The sequence below is a fragment of the Magnolia sinica genome, chromosome 13 (assembly GCF_029962835.1).
Source record: "Magnolia sinica isolate HGM2019 chromosome 13, MsV1, whole genome shotgun sequence".
NCBI lineage: Eukaryota > Viridiplantae > Streptophyta > Magnoliopsida > Magnoliales > Magnoliaceae > Magnolia > Magnolia sinica.
In genome coordinates, this window is record NC_080585.1 from 82696547 (window position 1) to 82720227 (window position 23681).

The window sequence follows — 23681 nt, forward strand, 5'->3', positions numbered from 1 at the left end:
ATCTGTCTAGTTTCATTGTCACCGTCCATGTATATCCGACTGTGTTCAGGACAATACATTCTTGACACGGATTTTTGGGGGATTGGGGATGATTTCCATAGGCATTCATAGAGCATTACCGAGATACACATAAAGAAAATAAAGCACACTTCCTTAAAGGGGTTTTTCATTTATAGAGTTGTAGTCTGGCACAAGCCCTAAATTTCATTCCGTAAGGAAATGCCCTTTATTCTAAGGCAAGGCATGAATAGTTGCAAAGGCATGCATCATATGAATGAACTTAACACTTGAGTAGAATTGATATAGTTCAAATACACAAAGGGTCCGTAAGCCTCAACAAGGTGTAGCCTTTAAGGAGATGAAGATGCTATTGAGAGGGTGTAGACCCCTAGGGGGGCAGGCCTCAAGGGCAACTGGCCACCAAAGGGATATGGGCCCTGATGGGTTTACTGGCCACATAAAGGTCCATGTCTTGAGGACAAGCCGAATCTAGCCTTGGGCTCATCCAATGCAGGCCATAGAGCCTTTCAGATAGTGTTATATGCTTCCCCTTCCTTTCAATCAAACTACCAAAATACAAGAGGCACAGAGGTTTATGTAGTTCGGTAATATGCCTACGTCTACGGGGCAACAGTATAGAGCTTTTACTAAAATGAGGAAAATTAGAGGTACAAGTATTGTTTCTTTGAATGCTACAAAGAGTGTGTCAGGGGTAAATTCATAACATGTATATGACAATTATCACTGATTAGGGCTTCGTGCCCCTTGACCTACAAAGCATAAAAGAAAGAAGAGTAATGCCTTCAGCAGGGATCCTTCATATTCAAAGTGTCTAGATCACTAATCGGGGCATTCTTAGCACCAGGGAATAATTAGGCTTAGCATTTGTCCCGTGTTACCGTGTAGCTATAGAATGAATGTGCATGTTGCCTTAGCAGTGAGCATAGGTTCTTCCGAGAGCATACAAATGTTGGACTGCCATCTAAATGAGTAGTAGGGTGTGCTCGTACATCTCCTTATAACTAGCCAATATTAGGTATCAAATGCATGGCTGAGCTTGGATTCACACAAGGCCATATGGAGACGAGAGTAAGAGCATTGGTGTGCGACACCATCCATGAATAAGACAGGTAGCATAAGAAGATGTCAGATACAAGACAGGTAGCATAGTGATGTGTCATGTGCAAGACAAGGGTAGGGAGTGTAGAGTTGTGTCCGTGTAGGTGAGGAGCTCGTAGCCATTTTTGTGGGCATTGTAGGGCTACATTTATGCAATATGATGGTGAGATCAGCACATGGCACTTCTTATGCGTGTAGTTTAGCCAACATTTAACCATGTACTTACTGGGTAGCACGAGAGTGAGCGCATGCGAGAGCAGCACTAACGGTGCTCACTCGGATAGGTGAGCCTGGATCTGTGCTCCATTAGGAGACTAGCAGTGGGCGTTATCTCAACAACCCTGCTGGGGCTATTGCCCTAGCCCGCTAGCCTATATGAGTGAGCGAGCGTCTCTCTTCACCTATTCGCAAGCGGGCATAGAGAGAGAGAGAGAGAGAGAGAGAGAGAGAGAGAGAGTAGTAGCTGAAGGTCCTTAAGTTTTCTTCTAATCCTTTCAAATGAAGGGCCCTAATAGGTATTTATAAGAGTTAAAGCAGTTGAGCTTGCGCAATGTCGTCGCCGCCACCTGGCCACAGCTAAGCCAGTGTTGGGCTGCCAACGTTGCGACACCGGTGTATACCGAGCCATCGGGTCACGACTAAGCCGATGCAGGTTTGCCTACACCATGGCGCTGAGGTATGTCGACGTCACAAAGCCTGTATGAGTGAGTGGGTGTCTCTCTTCACCTATTCGCAAGCGGGTATATATATATATATATATATATATATATATATATATATATATATATATATATATATATATATATATAGAGAGAGAGAGAGAGAGAGAGAGAGAGAGAGAGAGTAGAAGCTGAAGGTCCTCAAGTTTTCTTCAGATCCTTTCAAATGAAGGCCCCCGAGATGTATTTATAAAAGTTAAAGTAGTTGAGCTTGCGCGCTGTTGTCGCCACCACCTGGCCACAACTAAGCCGGTGCTGGGCTGCCAACGTTGCGACACCGACGTATATCGAGCCATCAGGCCGTGATGAAGCCGATGTCGGTCTGCCAACATCGTGGCGCTGAGGTATGTTGACATCGTGGCACTAAGGTATGCCAAGCCACGACTTAGCCAATGTCGGGCCAATATATCCCATGGTATATCTTGTATCTCACCTATGCGATATGAAACGCACAGGTAGTGCCGATCAGTGTTGTGAATAGCGTATTTCCATTGTAGCGTATGCTACAGGGGCTGTAGCGTTCATTGCGTATGCCTCAGGAGTATGCTAATTTTCTTTAAAATAAAAGACGTATTTTATTTTGTGAGTTAAAGAAAGTGTTTTAAAATGGTGATGGCCCATATTTTTCACATGTGGCAGCATGTAGATCCATCCAGACCATCCTTCACACACGTCTCATTTAAACTTTTCTATAATCTAAACCATTAAAAAATGAGCCTTGAAATGTATGACTAAAACTTTTTCCCTTTCAATAGATGGTGGGAGACTCATATTTTAAGAAGGAAACTTTTAATTTAAAAGCTATCGAAATAGGGATTTTGAACAACCCTATCTCAGTGCCGCAACAACCGCATTTGCTGCCCTTTTCAAGCTCCGATTCTCTCCGTTCAAAAGGCCCCTTGAAGATGAGAATTTAGGCATTCAATCGGACCTACAAGAGCATCTTATTGCTGGATTTTCAAGATCATTGAAGCCCTTCTAAGGGAGAAATCACGTTTCACACTTTTCACAGCAGCGCGGACACATAGCTCAAATAAATCAATTTTCGGTTGATTGAATCTCTATTTAAGGTATTTTTTGGCCCTTTAATCATTGTTAATGAGTTTTAGGGTTTTATTTATGCTTAAAGTTTGTGGTTATTTTTTCATTTTTTCAAAATTTTTTTTTTTTCCTTTTTTGGAGGTCGGTTCTTATGTAACAAAGATGCATGAGGGTTGTGGTGTGTATGTCATGGATTTGACCCATCCAACCATCATGTGGGACACATGCGTGGGGTCCACAGTGGTGTTCTATGCCATGTCCCATATGCGTGGGGTCCTCTATGGTGTTTTATGTCATGGCCCACATGCGTGGGGTCCACTGTGGTGTGTGTATGACATGGCCCACATGCGTGGGGTCCACTGTGGTGTGTGTATGGCATGGCCCACATGCGCGGGGTCCACTGTGGTGTGTGCATGTCATATAATCCAACTATTCAGTCAATCATGTGGGCCAACTATACACTCTGTACTGTCAACTATATAGTGTAAGGTGTGTACGGTGTATAACGTCCAATTGTCTACTATGTAGTGTATATTGTCCATCTATTAATTTTATTTTTCAGTAAATTATGGTTAAATGACTATCCATTGGGAATTTTTTATTTTTCAGTAAATTAAAAAGAGGGAGATGTCTGAGGGGAAAGAGAGATTTTTTGTGGAAATATGTTAAAGACGATCCACGAGGACAAGCTCATAGAAATTATGCGTTTTGTATTTTTTGTGGTCAAAGATGTACAGGAGGCGTGACTCGCCTAAAGAATCACTTGGCTATAACCCACAATGGGATAAAGTCATGCCCAAAAGTGACAGCAAAAGCAAAAGAGGAGTGTTAAAAGGCTCTAACAAAGTATCATAATGAAAAAGAAAAAATAAAAATAAAAATAAATGAGGTGTTTCGTGATATAGGAAGGGCAAGATCGACATATTGTTCTAATTCTGGTAGTGGTAGTGTGGATAATGATGCATTCGTGATTGGCAGTAAATCTTCTAGGACTAGTAATCAACCTGCGATGAGAGCAAGAGGTCCCATAGACCAATTTGTTAGCAGTGAACCATGACAAGCCACATTGAATTCAAAGTGGTAGAAGGAAGAGAAAAAAGAAGTGTGTAGGGCAATTGGGAGATTTATTTTTGGAAATGCTTTGTCATTCAACTTTTGGAATAGCCCATACTTTCCGGCTATGTATGAAGCGATTAGAAAGTTTGGGCAAGGATTGAAGCCACCATCCATGCATGAGAAGAGAACATGGATACTAAAGGAGGTTGCTAATATTGATAGTTTTATGAAAGCATATAAGGATTCATAGAAAACTTATGTCCGGTGGTTGGACAGATGGAAAGAATATAAGCATCATCAACTTCTTAATAAATAGTCCGGCCAGAACGATGTTTTATAAATCTATTGATGCTTCAGAGTCTATAAAAGATGGAAATTTGTTGTTTAAATATCTTAACGATATTGTGGAAGAGATCGGAGAAGAAAATGTGGTTTATGTTATCACAGATAACGATTTGAGCTATGTGAGCGCCGGTAAGAACTTGATGGATAAGAGAAGAAAGATCTATTGGACTCCATGTGCTGCACGCTGCATTGATATAATGTTGAAGGATATTGGAAAAATGAAAATGTATTATGAAACACTCTAAAAGGCAAAAACAGTGACCAAGTTTATTTATGGGTATGGAATTGTCCTTAGCATGATGAGAAGCTTCACAAATAATCACGAGCTTCTACGACTGGCAGTGACACGCTTTACAACAACGTACCTCTCCCTTCGAAGTATTTACAAGCTAAAGAAGGGTCTTCAAGCCATGTTTGCATTGGAGCAATGGTCTTCATGTTCTTGGGCTAAAAACCAGAAGAAATAAGGGTGCGGGCCATCATAATGTTTGATGCAAAGTTTTGGCCACATGTTGTATTATGCGTTAAGAGCACAATGCCTTTGGTACGTGTTTTGAGAGATGTATATTCAGAAGAGAAGCCGGCGATGGCCTTAATTTATGAATTGATGGATTCAGTAAGGGAGAAGATTGCATTGAATTGCAATAATGTAAAGAAGAGATATCTTCCAATTTGGAAGAAGATAGATGAGAGATGGACTCCTCAGCTTCATTGTCCTCTACATGCAGCTGGTTACTATTTGAATCCGTAGATATGGTACTTAAATAAGTTCTCTACACACCCTGAGATTATTTTTTTTTAAAAAAAAAAGGGGTTGATGGAGTGCTTGGATAGGATGATCCCTGATATAAATGATCGGTCCGATGCTGATATTCAATTGGTTGAATATGACTGTAGAATTGGAGATTTTTGTTCTCAGCTAGCAATTACAACTATGATGAAGCATTCCCCGGGTGATTTATATTTTCATTTTTATGGATACCATATTTTTATAACTGGTGAAAGCATTTCATTAATTTCTAATTAATTTTTGTAGCAGATTGGTGGGCACGCTTTGGAGATAGAACACTACACTTAAGAAGTTTGCAATCCAAGTTTTAAGCCTTACATGCAGTGCTTCTGGCTGTGAGAAAAATTAGAGTACTTTTGAGTAGGCGACTCTTTTATTCTTTGATGTTTTAAAACAACATTAATTAGTACATTAGCAATTTTTTTTTAATAATTGACATTAATCATCATATGAAATTGATAGATTCACACAAAGAGGAGAAATCGGCTAGAGCAACAGATGATAAATTCTCTAGTATATGTGATGTATAATATGAAATTAAGGGAAATGAGTATGAAGAGGAGGACGGCAATGGATCCTATATTGGTTGACTACATTGCCTCAGATGATGAATGGATTGCTGAAAAAGAAGACCCTCCTCTCCCAACTGATGCATCGTGGCTCGAAGATCAAAGCATGGCATTTGATATTAGTGTTATTGCAACTATTCCGGATTTAGATGATCTAGCTAGCAACACTCCACCACCACTGGCATCTAGTGGTTCAAGTTCAACTCCTTGTCCCCCAAATCCTCCCCCTTCCATTAGTAAAACTTATAAAAGAAAGGCTAGCAAGTTAAGTAAGTGCTTCTAGTTATAGCTTCCAACTTCTAAGATTAAGTTTTTCATGAACATTTTTCACAAAAAAACCAACGAATTCCTTTCTTTCATGTGTCGGTGGTCCTATGGGACGATTTCTTTCTCCTATAGCAGAGGAAGGAGATATGGGCAAGAATGTTGATGAAGTGAACGATGTAGATGATGTAGATGCAGATGCTGATGATGAAAGGCCTAGACCTAGTGATGACATGGATGAGGATGACAATTATGGTGATTTATTAGATGATGATGAAGACCTCTAAAGTCTAGTACCTAGTAGATTTAGTGCTAAATTTGAGAATTGAGAGTTCAAGGAATATGAAATTTGTTTTGTACTTAAACCTCTAAACCTGTGGGATTTTATAATAGTTTATGCCTGTCAGTTGCGACTTGTGGTTTTAAACTTCTTAATTAGACATCATTAATTAAAGTAGTTTGCTCAAAAAATTTTTGATGTGATACCGATTTGATTTAGTTTAAATATGTGAATTGGCTTGCTTTTACTTGAAAATTGAAACATGTGTAGGCATTTTCATTTTTATTTTTCACATTTTTCATATTTATTCTTACCATTTATCATATGTTTTTTTTTTTTTTTTTTAAATAAATTTTAATAAATAAAAAAAAGTATCATGTAGCTTACGCTACACACTATAGGCGGCTGAACGCTACGCAATATGCTACGCGCTATTTAAAACACTAGTGCCAATATATCCCACATGTTTGATCCGGTCAGCATTTCCAATTTTCGATCCTTTTTTTTTATATAAAAAAATTATGTTAAATCAATGTCAAATGGTTACAAATCCATTGGTTCTTCATGTTCGCATGAAAAATCATGGAGTTAGAGCTTTGATTTCAATATCCATTAGTTCATCATGTTCTCCATGTTTTTTTCTTTTCGAATTTTTCTTTCAACTGAACTACCACCAATTGAGACTAATTTCGAAGTATTTAGGAGTATTTGATGAAATGATCATCACATACATTCTAATTTTGAAATTTGAGCCTAGGTGGTCCGATTTGGGAAAAATTGGAGAAATTCGAAATTTCCCCAATTTCTCCCAAATTGCTTGCAATGTTGTACTCCAAACATGAAATCAAGCATGTATGAGGGTTGATCTACTAATTTGTTAAGTCCTTGTCAATTTTCAGAAAATAAAAATATTTTTTTAATTAAAAATTAATTAAAAAATATTAAATTATATATATTTTTTCCAAAAGTTCCCTTCAACCAACTATCAGTTGAGGCTAATTTTGAAGTATTTAGGAGTGTTTGATGAAATGATCATCACATGCACTCTAAATATTATCCATTTAATTTGAATATAGTTGCATTAGTTCGGTCAGACAACGCATAACTTAGGACCCCATACAAAGGAAACCTATTATGTGCACTTCTTTTTTGAAATTTTATGATTTAAAAGCATGTATTAAGGTCTTTTTTAACAATCCCTGAAGTTTCATTGAAAAATTCAACCATTTCCCCAATGTTTCCCCATGTTTCCCAAAAAGTGTATACAAACGATATATCCCGTGCGATAACTTGTACATATCTGTATCCAGTTTCGAAGTATCGGTATCGCCACAAGTTTCGTTGGCTGGGGATACAGAAACAATATCAATATCGCCGATAATATTGTTGATAACTGGAAATGTGGGAAAACATGGGAAAAACGGTAGAATTTTTAGTGAAACTTCAGGAGATGCTAAAATACACATATTTGCATATTTAGGAATAAAATTTTGCAAAAGGAATGTATACATAATAAGTTTCCATGTAAGGGAGGCTTAAAAGCAAGTGTCATCATAAGAAACAATCTAACCATCCCATCCATCTAAAAATCCATCGGTATTATAGAATATCGACAACTCACAATATTTTGCCAAGAAATCATTAACAGTTGAAAAGGAAACGAAAGATTGTGGTCTTGATATCGCGCATGTTGTGATAACGATAATATTGAGATATTATCAATATTAGTAACGAAAAATTGAAAAATGCATGCAACAATGTGCTCATAAAAAATTTGAAATAGATTTTTTTTTTTTTAGTAAACAAACTTTCTGTGACATCTCTACGTTGATGATATTATTGAAATATCGTCGATACACTTGTGATACAAGCATCACAACATCACCTAGAATTTACACAGTCGAAAATATTGGCGATACATTGGCAATACAAGCGATGCTTGGATTTTACACAATTGAAATTATTGCTGATATCGATACGTTGGCAATACTTAGTACATTGCTGATGCCTGGAATTTCTAATACTACCGGTGTTATTGGTATCGCTACCAATGTTATCGGTATCCCCAAGCGAGAGATAACGATAATATTGGAGATATTTCCATAATATCAGAGATAATTTAAACAATGTCTGTATCTCAAGGATGCGATACATAACACGATGCCGATAAACATTGCTCACACCTAAATATTAACCCCAAAAAACTTCAGCTCGAGCTACATCCAATTTCATCTTTTGTGTAGTAGCTTTCTTCCCCCTAATATCTTCCAAATGCTTTCTCCTAATCTCCCTCATCTCTCTTGGGGCACTTGCACACCCCATGATTTGCCCCCTTTGAGCCAACTGTTTTTCACACGTGTGATTTCATTAGTTATATTTCTGTCATAGTAATTGCATTTTACAGCATGCCTATTGCCACCCGCTCTCTGACAATATTTCCACAAACAATAAGAATTATATTGCATCCAGGTCCACACCAAGGCAGTAACCAACTCCAACTCCAGCTCCAACTTTCCAAGTCCCAAATCAACTTGTAACTGTCAACCCCCAACTCCCAAAGCTCTGAACTCCTGCTGAAACATAAACATGTAAAGTTAAAACAACATTATCTTAAACAAATGTAGAAAAAGAAATTGAAAATAAAATTCGCGTGAATAGTGTCAGGCCAATTTCGGTACACTTGAAATGGCCTAAAAACAACCTAAAATTCATGCAATCCTCGGGGTTCATGCCACTAATGTATATCCCTAATCATTTTATGCCACTGCCTCAGGAAATTTGAGGGAAAACATATAAAAGTTAGATGAATAGTGTCAGGGTGATTTGTGTACACTTAAATGGCCCCAAATCAGCCAGCAATTCATGTAATCTGCGGGATTCATCACACTAATGCATATCCCTAATCATTAACATCATTTCCTCAAGAAAATTGAGGGGAAAAATGCATATAAGTTTGTTGCTAATCATCTCAAAAATGGCTCGAAAGTGACAACATATACTGCCAAAAAAGAAAAAGAGTTCAAAGTCATTGATTTAGCGCATGCATTTATAGATCTAAACTCCATACATGTTATTCATCAATCTAAAATCCGAACATTTTAGATAAAATAAAGAAGATGAAATTTGCTGGAAATTATTTTTAAAACAGTGAAAAAAAGTCGAAACAATATGCAAATATGCCCAAATCGAACAGAAATCCAGCAAGATTTGGTTGATTTGATCATAGCACATTAAATAACAGAAATTAATATAAAAAATGAAATTATTAAGCACATGTCATAGCTCCACATGTTCAATTCATCGAATTAGCTCAAATCTTGTATTTCGATCTTGAAATTTGGTATAAAATTCATTGAAAATGAGTTTGGAACAATGCCTTGAACCTGAAATTAAGAAAGTTGACAAAAGTGGAAAATTTTGGAAAACATCGTCATTAGAGGGGTTATGTACACGTCACATCCTAGGCCATTAAGTGCGTACCATTTTAGCCCGGCATTACATAACGTATTGTCTAATGGGTCCCACCGTTTCCATTATGCAACAGCAATTACAACCCCTCCCTCTAGGCCACTAATTTGTCAAACTAACCATTGTAAGATCCTACTTCATATAGTATTGATGGTCTCGTTTGTTTTAGCTTTTAGAATTTAACATAATATACATTCTTATGTCTATCTTTACTTGACTACAGGACTCCACAGATGGTGTGAGAGTTTTATCTGTGGTGGTTACAATATTTGGACCACGCGCAATAGTGCCACAATTCTTTAGTAGCAATACAGATCATTCGAGTGATTTTGGAGATGAAGGCAACGATGAATCAAAATTGAAGCATTTTTTGGAAGTTTTCAAGGATGATTTTGTTTCCTGGTGTCTGCATCAAAATAGCAGCTCCAGTAGCTCACGGCTAGACCTTTTACTTGCTTTACTTGATGAACAACTTTTCTCCGAACAATGGTGTATCATCATCACGCGAGCAACCAATCCAGAAGAATGCCCTGAAACTGGGGTTGGGTATTCTAGTATTGATCGCATTAGTCTGCTGGCAATGCTCATGGAGAAAGTAAGGGGAAGAATCAGTAGCAAGAATTATAAAGAAGGATGTCGCCCGGAACACTGGCATCATGAATTGTTAAATTCAGCTGCTGTTTCTGTTGCCTGCTGCCCTCCTCCCTTCCATACATCATATTCTCAGTTTCTGCGGTATGTAAATTGTTTATTTGGTTCCTAATTTGATCTAATGAGTGCATGAGGGAAGTGACTCTGTAAAAAGATTCAAAGATGTAAATTTGTGTTGGAGTAGTCATTATTTGTAATATTCATGCTTTCTTTAGCATTTCTTATAGTGGACATTCTGGGCAATATCTCATGGACCATCTTAAGTTAGGAGTTGAGATTCCTGTTCATAGAAGTGTTGAAAGGATCTTGGACAGTTCCAGGTATTGAAAGATTCACGTAGATTTGTTTGTTCTTTACTGATACCTAGGCTAGTTTAGGTGGTGTGTATACTATTTTCACCTAGAACACTAGAGCAAAGGAATTGGAGGATCCTGTGCAATAAAAATGCGCAGGTCTACTGATCCACTGTATTCAGTACATGGAGGCCCATGGTCCAGTGACTCAGACCATTGATCTGATGACTGGATGGAGTATGCATAAAAAAATCACCCATGTTGGAAGGTTGCTACAGCACGACTTTTGACCTTGGATACTTTCTTCCGAATGTGGACGTTGGTTGTTGACACGTATATTTCTGGACCGTGAGCGCTCCGTGGACTATAGGCCTTCTCTCTCAGGACCATAGGCTATCTCTTATTTTTCTCTTAGACTATAGGCCTTCTCTCAGGACCATAGGCCATCTCTTATTTTTCTCTTATTTCTCTTATTATTTTTCCTCTTTTGCCCTTGGTTCCAGGGGTATGTTGTGTAATTTGAGGCTTCTCTTTTATTTCCCTCCCTCCCTCTCTCTCTTAAAGGCATTTTTTCTGACATAGGTCATTGATTGAAGGGTTAGGAATAGGATCTTCCAACTGGAAGCTTGTAGAGTCTCCCCATCTATGGTGAGTTCTATCAGATCAACAGGTGGGATCATCAAGAGTTGATCTCCATGTCAATGTAATCCTGCATGAGAAAGCTATATGTTTGCAAATGCTCAAGAACTTTTAGCAGGAGTGAGGCAGTTAATCAATTTTTTCCTCAATAGTCTATTTTGTCTGTAATGTACTTGCCCCTGGCCCCCTACTTGATGTTTTGAAACTTCAAAAGTGAAATCACTTTAGAGTGAAGTGTATTCCTCCTCACTAGAAGGTATTCTCAGGTACTTATCATGCTTTATACTGTTCTCATGCTTCGCGCTGAATCATACATCTGTCAGGATCTTAAGAATGATAAGAAACACATTTTCAATTACTTTGTTTTTTTGTTTTTCTAAATTTAAAAGCAATAATTTATGCTCCGGTAATGATTTATCTGTTTACTTATTATAGATATTAGCATTCTCTAACAGATCTTCCACATATCATGCTGCAGGGTAGTTCTCTCTGCCTCAGCAGAAGACGAGCAAACTTGCTTTCTTTCTAAAGAAACTATGATCCATATATTTAAGGAAGTCTTGAGAAAATTACTTCCAGTTCTCATTCATTCATCTTTCACTTGGGCAAAGCATGCTAGTTCTTTGATACGCTGCACTGGAGCTGAAGATTTAATGCAGACATGTGATTCATCCTTAAGCAACATTGTTGAAATAGCTCAATTTGCTATTGAAGTTCTCGAGGGCTGTTACTCTAGCCTAAAGCAATTGGATGGGCACTGTAATCTGGTTCCATGTATTTTAGCTGCTGTATTTATTATTGATTGGGAGTGTAGGATGGCATCACAGGTAGAAGGGAGTCCAAAGTGTATTGGGTATAAAACTTACATCGGAAGTTCTGTATCTACATCTGATGGCGATGATGATCCACAAGCAGAGGTTGATGCCAAGTTGACTCTTACCAAATCCATTCACGCTATCCGTTGTAAGATAACTACCTATTTCCGGAAAAGCCTTAGTCTTTATAGTCGGCAGAAGTTGGGAGATATTTTAATTCAGGCAATCAGGTCTGCTGTCTTTGGGGCCGATCCTGGTTGTGCAGACAAAGCCCCTGTTTCATGCTGCGAGTGGGTGCAAGATGTGCTTGAACTCATTTGTCAGGATCATCATGAGGAGCAAAGTGTTTTGGACCAGCTGTTGTCTGAGGATGAATCTTGGCCTTTGTGGGTAGCTCCATTTGTCAGTGATGGAAGAAGATCAGCAACCCTGAAAGAGAAAAATGCGTTCGCAGCTGTTCATGTGAGGAGCTCCATCTTGAGCATTCAGTTACTTTTAATTACATTTTCTCTTGAATTTCCTTCACATGAATCGGTTTCCGTCTCTTGACATTTTCTATATAAATTTGAATGTATAAGCATATTTTAGCTAATGCTGCTTGACATACAATTTACAAACTTTTTGTGCAAATTATTTTTTGTTACTTGGGGTGGTACTTTTCAAGGTTGTCATGATGCATTTCTTTGAACCAGTTGTAAGAGTTTTACATCTTATTCCACTTAATCATTGATGCAGACAGCCAGGCATCACTACTTCATTGCTTTTGTTGACAAGCTTATTTCAAGTCTTGGAGCCCGTAGAGTTATTGTGGGTACTGTAGTTTCTTATTCATTAGCAGAGGCACCAGGAGAGCTGGTTCCAATGCTCACCTCTTATTCTCGAGTGTGGCTTGCTGCTGAAATATTGTGCATGTGGAAGTGGGAAGGAGGCAGTGCTTTATGCACTTTCTTACCTTTTCTAAGGGAATATGCAAAAACTGGAAAGTCTTCTCCTGATGAAAACCTCATATATTCCCTAATCAACATTTTACTTGACGGTGCCCTTGTCCATGGAGCAAGCGGCCAGACATTTTTCTTTGATGCATGGGTTGCTACAGATGATGAGATTGAGAATATTCAAGACCCATTCTTGCGAGCTCTTATATCCTTGCTTTCAACTCTAATGATCAAGGATAATATATGGGGAAAGGACGAGGCTGTTTCACTTTTTGAACGTGTTCTGAATAACCTTTTCATTGGTACGACGGTGAACAGGAACTGTTTGAGGATTCTTCCTTTCATTCTGAAAGTTCTTATTCAACCACTACGAAGTAAAAGCACCAGAGCAGATGAAGGTGGCAACGATGTTCCACATGATTCCCTCCAGGAAGTTCAGATTATTGATACTATCTTGGGTTGGCTTCAAATGGCTCTTTCTTCTCCGCCTCTAGTCACTTGGCAAACAGGAAAACACGGTGAATGAGTATTTTCTTGTCAGTTATTTCATTCTAATTTTGTGATTTGAGCTAACAACATTATTCATTATTTATAAGAAATGCTAATTGCATGCCACGTCTTCCACATCCTTATTACACATGAGTTCCCACTGGACACATGAAAATGTGTACAAGATCTGGACAGCTTGTGTACACCCCACCATGGACAGGCCATGACCAACAAGATCAGGCAGATTAGATGATCCTAACCACTCGATGGAAGCAGGGCCTAAAAATGGTCAGTGGGTATTTTTCTCCTCAAAACAGTCAATTTGGATTGTCCATCACCCTGATATTTGGGCCTGGCCCATCAATGGTGGCAATGTTTTAAATAGCGGTACCGAAAGATGTCTCGCACGATTTGCACCCTTGGAATACGGAAACATATCTGTTATCGCAAGGGATATATCAGATGGATTGCGTATTGCTTAGCTTTTTTTGGGAAATATTTTTTCAATGAAACTTCGGGGGATGCATTGTCTGACAGAAGTGATGCAACTATATCCAAAATCAATTGATATTATTTATAAATCTTAGAAATGGATTAGAAGTGGAAGATTTGACAAAAATGGGATTTTGTAAGGTTTTTTATTCATCTTGATGTATTGATGATATTATCGTTGATGATGGACGAAACTATATTCGGTATCGATGTATCATCAATACATTTGTTGATACATCATCGATACAATGCGATATGTTGCGGTACATTGCGATATAATGCGATAATATCGTCGATATCCAAAAGTCCTGCAACTTTCTGTGGGTTCCGTATCACCATATTGCAAACATTGAATGGTGGTGCCCTCTTGATAAGCAGTCCATGTCATATATGCATCTCTCATCTCAAACAATGTCTGATAGGAAGTCTTGTCTAATTAGTTGTTGATCATCCATGTGCAGCTGGCATCCCCATACTTACATTATGGTATTGGTGATCTCTTATTGCAGTTTTTGAGGAATGGGTTCAAGTGGTCATATCTTGTTACCCTTTAAGCACAACAGGACTAGCAACATTAAAGATGGCATTGTCGAGGAACATCAGTCAGTCAGAGAAAACATTACTAATGGATCTATTCAGAAAGCAGAGAAGTGATGTTAATGTCTCAACCTTGGCAAAGAAGATACCTTTAGCTGCACCATCCAGCATCGACATACCTTTGTCGGTATCAGTACAGATGATGTTATCACAGCTAATAGCAGTTTCTGTTGGGTATTGTTGGCAGGAGTTTGGTGAAGATGATTGGGACTTTGTATTGTCTCTGTCACGTAGGTGGATGGAATCTGCAGTAGTGGTGATGGAGGAAATAGCAGAGAATGTAGATGTTATTGTGAGCACTTCCTCTTCTGATAATCTGGAAGTCGTTGTAGATAAGCTCGAAAAGGCAGTTCAGGTGCCAGAGCCTTCTCTTATGAATATTAGTAGAATTGCCGTCTTTATATTTTCTATATTCTGTGGGCTTCCTGAATTACAGCTGGCAGAAGATTCCATGATATCTCACTCCTTGAAAATGGAAAAATGGGATCATACTAAAGACCAGATACTTGAAGGTATTCTCCGCTTGTTCTTTGCAACAGGCATTACTGAGGCCATTGCAAGTTCCTATCATGAAGAGGTGTCATCTATTGTAGCGTCGACTCGGCTTGCACATTCACATTTTTGGGAGTTGGTTGCTTTTAGTGTTATTAATTCGCCTGAATATGTCAGAAATACTGCAGTACGGTCCGTAGAACTCTGGGAGCTTAGCAGAGGGCCTATTAGTTCTTTGTATGCGATCCTTTATTCCTCCAAACCCATTCCTTCCTTACAGGTTGCTGCTTATACTGTCCTCTCAACTGAGCCCGTTTGTCATATGGCTGTCACCAAAGATGATACAGCTCATTGCTCGGATCAAAATGTTGTTAGCTTCCAGGAACCAGGCACATCTCATCAGAGTGAATCATCTTCAGAAGAGCCTGTCCATTTGAGAGATGAGCTTTCTTGCATGGTTGAAAAACCGCAATCTGATCTATTTCAGATGGATTTATTGGCGCAACATCGGGTAATATGATACAATCAGCAGGAGATCTTTACTGGTTCAATGTTAATGTTCATTGCACCATGGTTTCAAAACCTGAAAATTCGATTTGGTGAAGACTTAGCCATGACTTCAGTATCAAGACTCGTCAGTAATTTTTGTTTTAAAGGGGTCCATTATTTACACCCATACTGATTGATAGTTACATGCATCCATTCTTGGTTATCCAAAAGAACAAAGCTGTTCTGTACTCTTATGAATAGCAGAAAGTAGAAGGTTGATCTAAATCATGTGCATGTAGATATCAATTCATTTTATAAATAATAATAAATATGTAAAATTAATAGAATGCATGAAAAGCTATAAAACAAATAAGAAACAAACCTTCTTCCAGAAAGAGAAAAAAAAAAGGGTATCCTTTTCCTAGATGAGACCCTTACAGTATTTATATGTTCAAAGGTCATTAGAGCAAAAAAGAACAAGACAACGGCGATCTAGTCTTTGTGAGTTGAAGTCAATGACCATTCCTAACCGAGTCTTTGCCAGATCATAATGTAGGGGCATTTTCACACTGGGCTCGAGTGGGGTCGCTTGTGGGATGCAGGGGCACACTCGGCGTGGGTGCGGCCTACGGAGAAGGTCTTGTGTTCAAGACTCCTTACCAGGGGTGATTAATGCGCATTTCACACCAGACTCGAGTGGGGTAGCCCGTGGGATGCGGGGACACACTCGGGGTGGGCTGCCCATGTGATTTGGGGCCCACGAAGGGGGTTCGGACGAGGTCTTAACCCATGCGATGTGGGGCCTGGGCTATGAGATAAAGGGATTAATTCACCATACTCTAACAGTTCGAGCTTTTAGAGCAAGTCGTTAATTGTCCTGCATCAAATTGGTATCAGAGCAGGAGGTCTCGTGTTCGAGACTCCTCACTGGAGGTGATTAATGCAGGGGCATTTTCACACTGGGCTCGAGTGGGGTCGCTTGTGGGATGCAGGGGCACCCTTGGGGTGGGTGCGGCCCACGGAGGAGGTCTTGTGTTCGAGACTCCTTACCAGGGGTGATTAATGCGCATTTCACACCAGACTCGAGTGAGGTAGCCCGTGGGATGCAGGGACACACTCAGGGTGGGCGGCCCATGTGATTTGGGGCCCACGAAGGGGGTTTGGCCGAGGTCCTAACTGATGCGATGTGGGGCCTGGGCTATGAGATAAAGGGATTAATTTGCCATACTCTAACAGTTCGAGCTTTTAGAGCAAGTGGTTAATTGTCCTGCATCAGATCAATTTTTTGGTTGAGTTGATTTCCAAACCATGCAACACTATTCTCTTGTTTTATATTGTTTTTCTTGATTTTCATTTCTATTGGGTGCTTTGTGATACATTTTTTCTTGTATCATCAGGTGAATGTGTTTATTTCGTGGGCGTTATTGCTGACTCATCTACAGTCCCTACCATCATCATCGCCAGCAAGAGAGAAACTAATTCAGTGTATACAGGATAATGCTAGTTCAACAATACTAGATTGTGTTTTCCAGCATATTCCATTGAAGCTGGGTTTAGGGCATAACTTGAAGAAGAAAGAAGCTGATCTTCCAGCAGAGGTATCTAAGGCCGCTACTTCTGCCAAACGTGCCATCACCACAGGCTCTTTACTGTTTGCCGTGGAGTCACTTTGGCCTGTCGGGACGGAGCAAATGGCTTCACTTGCTGGTTCAATATATGGGCTGATGCTTTCCCTACTACCTGCTTATGTGCGAAATTGGTTTACTGGTTCACGTGACCATTCTATGTCATCCGCAATTGAGTCCTTCACAAAAACATGGTGCAGTCCTCCACTCCTTGCTGACGAATTTTCACAGGTATCTTGACTTGGAAGCTTATTAGATGATTTCAGAATTTCCAAGGCAAACATTTTCTGTTGAAACTTGAGAAATGTGATGGCTAGCGAGAATATGATTTCAGATCTTATTCTCACCATATATGCCAATGTAGCATGCATGCAGGGTCTGCAACACTCACCTGGTGGGCAACCTTGTGCCCGGATATAAAAGTCACACTGGCCTGTCATCAGCTGGGCTACATCAACATCATCATAGCCATACCTCAGCCAATATCACCTAGATTGCACAGCCTCTAATCGCCTGACATTATTATGGGTCATTTGCAATCAGGATCACTATTTTTATCAATGTGAACAATGTAGTTCTGCATTTGTTTTGTTGATCAAGTTGTAGGTTAATATTATATTTACTGTAGAGTTCCTTACTTTGATTACGCAAAGGCAGGCATATAATATAATATTGCGCATGCATAATTTTTAACTTTGACATTCGTCGTCTCATTTATTACACCGTCAATTTTCTTGTACGACTCCATTACATGCCCTTAGTAGCATGTGCTAGAGTGAACTAGATGATCCTAACCCCAGCACACCACATATTGGAGGATCTATTATACTGCATACCCATTCTCATACTTCATAGCGGTGACTCACAATCCAGGTTACTGTGGTCCAGCTATTTGGGATCAGCTATTAGGTGGGCTACATACATGCAAGAAATATGGTTAATTAGAAAAAAATCGTCTAATAGTCTACATTTGACGTTTAGTTTTGATACTCCTTGTGATCATATTCGCCTGGTGACCAAGAAACACTTGGTGGGGCCATTTATGTACTACCAGGATCTTGTAACACGTGCCACATTGTCACATTGGATAAAATAGGTTCATAGGATATAAAACCATACTCCTGAGAGTAGATATAGCAGGGTTCTTTTTGGGGAAACTGCAAATCTTTATTGCGTGGAAAAATATAGAAGGTACTTGAAAAACACATGCCTTGTAATGGGGATGTGCCTCCTATGATCTCATTTGCACATCAAATGCAACCTGGACACATTTTCAACAACATTATGGTCTTGGAACAAGTCTTTGGTTCCACCTATCTACCACACCACCTTTGCTACATAGGAACTGAAATCTTCTATCAATTTTACAATTCAAGAAAACAAGGAATAGTGGTATATGTTGAGAAATTTCGGTTTAATTTGTATGACGGTGTTCATGTAATTTGTAGATCTTTTAGATGTGATTGTGATTATCTCTAGATAAGATTGAGAAGATTTCTAGAATCTTCCGAGGTAGATTTAAGAAGCCTATAAACACCACACCTTTGTACTGAATTCATTTATTCAACACAGAAACAATTCATATACTTTGAGATTCCTTTCAGGGTTTCAGAGAGGGTCCTCTAATCCTAATTTTTATTCGAGTGGCTGGCTGATAAAATCTTCTCCATCTTCACAATTTGTCGATCTTCAATAATGTGACCTACTAAGCTCATTCCACAATTTGGTTTTCTTCCTCTTTCCTTTTCCTTTTCTCATTAAATATCCTCTTCCATTAATTTTCTATACTCAATCTTTTTCCCTTCAAAATCTGCCCATGTCATTCAATGTTATATAATACAAGTAATACAACACACACCTAATAAATAACTAAAATGAACAAAAATATACCCTGTTCTCATATCCACATGGAGCTATAAGGTAGCTCAAAGTCGTTGCCCTTATTATCGTGCCCAAGCATATCGATGATACTCATCCGTGGTTACCAGGCAGTCATTGTATATCATAGTCACTCCCAGTAGCACTAGTTGTGGTTATCTTTGTGGTGTGGTTGGACACTTCCATACCACATTCTTATCCTGGACAGTGTTTGAAGTATCAGTACAACTACAAGTTTTGTTGTTCAGGGATAAGGAAACAATATCGATATCGCCGATAATATCGCCAATAACTGGAAATGAGGGAAAACATGGGGAAATGGCGGAATTTTTTAGTGAAACTTTAGGAGATGCTAAAATATATATATTTGCATATTTAGGAATAAAAAATTTGAAAAAAAAAAAGGCATACATAATACATTTCCATTTAATGGCAGCCTAAAAGCATTTGTTGTCATAAGATATCAATCCCATCTATCCATCCAACCATCCATCGGTATTTCGGACTATCGACAACACATGATATTTTGCGAGAAGTAGTCGACAACTAAAAAGGAAACGAAAGTTTGTAGTCTTGATATCCCCCATGTTGCGATAACGATAATATCGCGATATTATCAATTCTATCATCGACAATTTGAACACTGGTAAATGACATTGGGCTTCTCATCTTTTCTTTGGCCTAGCACTGCCCCAATCTCATAATCGCTAGCGTCGCATATGATTTCAAAAAGGATACTCCAATTGGGTGGCTGCATGATGGGGGCATTTGTCAACATGCCTTTGAGCTTCGTGAAAGTTTTTTGGCATTCCTCGCTCCACTCGAAAGGGGTTTCCTTTTGAAGAAGGTTGCACAAAGGATGAGAGATGAAACTAAAGTCCTTTATGAACCTTCGGTAAAATCCAGCGTATCCTAAAAAGGATCGCACATCGCGTATGCTCTTAGGTGGTGGTATGTTAGAGATTAAGTCGATTATAGATTTATCCACCTCAATGCCATTGGGCAATATGATGTGTCCAAGGATTATTCCCTTTTAAATCATAAAGTGACATTTTTCCCAATTCAGCACAAGGTCCTTTTCTTCACATCTCTTCAGCACCAATTTCAAGTGCTCAAGGCACTCGCTGAAGGAACAACCAAAGACAGAGAAGTCGTCCATGAAGACCTCTAGGAACTGCCCTACCATGTCAGAAAAATACTAAACATGCGTCATTGAAATGTGGTGGGAGCATTACACAATCCGAATGACATCCTTTAGGAGGCGAAAGTGCCAAAGGGACATGTAAACGTAGCCTTTTCCTAATCCTTAAGGGCTATTTCTATCTGGTTGTAGCTCGAATACCCGTCCAGGAAGCAACAGTAGGAATGACCCCCTAACCTTTACAAAATCTGGTCAACAAAGAGCAAAGGAAAAGTGGTCCTTCCTTGTGACGGTATGTAGCTTATGGTAGTCAATGCACATTCTCCAACCAATAGTGACTCTAATTGGCACGTGTTCATTATCCGCATTAGCTACGATGGTAATTCCGGACTTCTTGGGTACCACCTGAGATGGACTTCACCCATTGGTGATACCCACATCTAATAGCTTTTAACATCTCAGCCTTAACCACTTCTTTCATGTTTGGATTTAGACAACGTTGTGGTCGTCTAGATGTTTTTACATTATCTTCAAGGTGGATGTGATGACTACAAATTAGAGGGTCAATTCCCTTGAGGTCCGCAATAGTCTATTCAAGAGCTCGCTTATGCTCTTTGAGAGTAGAAATCAACATACTCTCTTTTTCCTTATTCAAGTGGGAGGAAATCACCACTAAATATGTCTCATCTTGACCCAAATAAGCATATTTAAGATAGCAAAGGTTTTAGGTCAAGCTTCGGTGCCTTGACACTAAACGTTAAAGGCTTTGAGTAAGTTAAAGGTAATCGTTTAAATTCAGGCCTCCACCGGTTGGTTTCAAGTACTGGCATCGCATCTAGCAAGGCATCCATCTCCTGAATCATATCATCATCCAAATCAGTGGTATGGGCCAAGCACGACTCTAAAGTGTCAAAGTACAAAGTCAAGAGTGACTTTTTTCCACAAATGAATCTATTAGGTTAATCTGGTGGACATCATCACCATCCTCTTGTTGTTTGCATATATTGAACACGTTTGTGATGAGGACATCGTGCACATGCACGCCCGCACGCCGCCTACACGCGCACGCACACCACCACCCCTACGCACGTACGTACGCAGAAGGAGGACACCACCATCGATCTGGCTCGATGACGACATCCAGGGAGGGCCTCCCAGCTAGAAGACAAGTTTTGGTTCAAAAAAGTGAGCCTGATAGTCAAGAAAGCCCATCATGGGATCTCATGATCGTGGCCTACTCGTCGGATTGATTTCATATTTTAGGTTTTGCTTATTGTTATTATTTAGAACATCGTGAGCGCTTTAGATTTCTTTGTTTGATTTTTATTTTAGTTTACTTCATCGCCAAGTAATAGGTTGCGCACATGGTGCGAGTTTTTGGGGTATAAGTTTTTTCCTATAAATAGGCACCCCTTGTAGTTCTTTTGATTCATTTAAGTTTAATAAAAATTCCTGCTTTATTTTTTCTGCTCTCTTCGTGAGTTGTGGAAGAATTTAAAAGTGGGTGCGAAGCCCTCCCATTTCGAAGGGCTAACTACTATGGCGCGAAGCCACATCGATCCTGATTCACCCCATCTTCCACCATCTCTTTTTTTCTCATCTTCTACCACCATTCGTGCTTCGAATTCGTCCTTTGTTGCATCAGTTTTCTTCATTACAACAGATTTCCAGATTTCGGCCCTGCAGGAGGTTAGAAACTTCAACGGAGTACTACGCACAAGCCACCACTCGGTTCAACCCGAAACTTCAGGGTTTTGGAGCCTACCCCCAGCCGACCAGTGCCGAGGAGGGCTTTCTCGAAACCGACGCCCCCTCCCACGTGCGGCCAGGCACCTGCGCACGTGCGAGCGTCCCAGGCCTGCTGTCCACACACGGGAATCGTCTTTAGTTCAGGTTTTATTCTTCTTTGCCTTCTCATACATGTTTTCTTCATAAACCCTAAACCTAGCTTGCGTTTTCCCTAATTTGTTTGCCGTTTTCATCACCCTAGGGTTCCTTAAATTGAAATTGGGGAATCCCTTAAATTAGGGACTGATTTTTATGCATGTGTGGTTGATTTCTATTTCCCTTTGACATCGTTTGGTTTATAATTTTTATTGGTCCAGTCCTAGCCTGTGTCGGCCTGGACCCGCATAGATTCCCCTTTTAATTGACTGATTTGAATTATCATGTGGGATGTGGAATTTGTATAACTGTTTCTGAATTGGTATGATCTAAGCTCGAATTCTTTCATCTCATACTTAAATTTCATGTCCTGCATCAGTTCAGGTCAAGTGTCATATTCCCAAAGGACAACTTCATAATCCCATTCCTATAATTTATTATTGCATTTGATGTGGTTGGGAATGGGCGACCAACAATGACAAGAATTTGAGTGCTAGCATCAATGACAGGTTGCGTATCCAAAACAATAAAGTCTACTGGATAGTAGAATTTATCGACTTGGACGAGCACATCCTCTTTCATCCCTCTCAGTATACGAGTCGAATGATTGGCTAGTTTTAGTGTGGTCTTGGTGGGTTTTAATTCACCTACACCCAAGTTGTTCGTAAACAGAATATGGAATTAGATTCACACTCGCCCCCAAATTGAGTAAAGCATGCTCAATCCGGTGGTTTCCAATCACACATGAGATGGTTGGGCTACCGGGATCTTTGTATTTTTGGGACACATCCTGTTTCATGATGACACTCACTTTTTCTGCCAAAAATATATTTTTCTCAACATTTTGCTATCTCTTGATTGTACAAAGGTCCTTAAGGAATTTGGCATATGACGGGATTTGTTTTATGGCATCCAACAAATGGATGTTGATTTTCACCTGTTTGAAAACCTCTAACATATCTCGAGTGTTAGGTAGAGATTTGGGTGAGATGGGCTTGGCTTGCTCCACATGTTGGATCGAAGAGCTAAGGTCACCTATCTCACGTTATGGTTTCGTGTTAGGTAGAGGTTGGGCCCGAAGAGTCTCATTTTCCCTAATAGTTAGTATTGACTCTAATCTTTGAATGGACGATGCAAACATTCCTAAGGATGTTTTAATATCCTGGAATGTTTGCATAGCACTCTGATTGAATTGCTCTTGCCCATGCATGAATTTTTTAACCGGATCCTCTTGGGTCCTTTTCTGTGTTAATAATGGAATGAGGATCGAAGTAAGAGGCCCTTGAGGATTTTTATCAGTATTAAGTGTTGATCTGTTCCTCCAACTGAGATTCGAGTGGTTCCGCCAACTAGAATTATACGTGTTTGAAATTGGAGCACTGAAAGGCCTTTGATAATTGTTCATGGCATTGGATTGCTCATGTAACAACTCTTGGAACGCAGAAATTGTAGGACACTCCTACGTCAAGTGTATGCTACTAACACAAATATTGCAAACAATTTCAAGGTTCTCATCGGGTTTGACCGTTTTCACATTCTTCAATTCCATGGCCTCGACTTTTCTTATGAGGCTGGCCACCCTGGCATTGATATCGTCTTCTTCCCTTAAG

General features: G+C 39.5%; 1 protein-coding gene across 3 annotated transcripts in view; it reads left to right on the forward strand.

Annotated features, from left to right (window-relative positions):
• The window catches only part of LOC131223924 (E3 ubiquitin-protein ligase listerin), a 172841-nt gene that overhangs the window by 139170 nt on the left and 9990 nt on the right, over positions 1 to 23681 (forward strand). For all 3 annotated transcript variants that reach the window (XM_058219514.1, XM_058219513.1, XM_058219515.1), the window contains 5 exons: positions 9875 to 10386; positions 11713 to 12511; positions 12785 to 13502; positions 14475 to 15565; positions 16941 to 17399. In XM_058219514.1, coding sequence (XP_058075497.1) covers positions 9875 to 10386; positions 11713 to 12511; positions 12785 to 13502; positions 14475 to 15565; positions 16941 to 17399 — 3579 coding nt within the window. The remainder of the gene's footprint in view (positions 1 to 9874; positions 10387 to 11712; positions 12512 to 12784; positions 13503 to 14474; positions 15566 to 16940; positions 17400 to 23681) is intronic.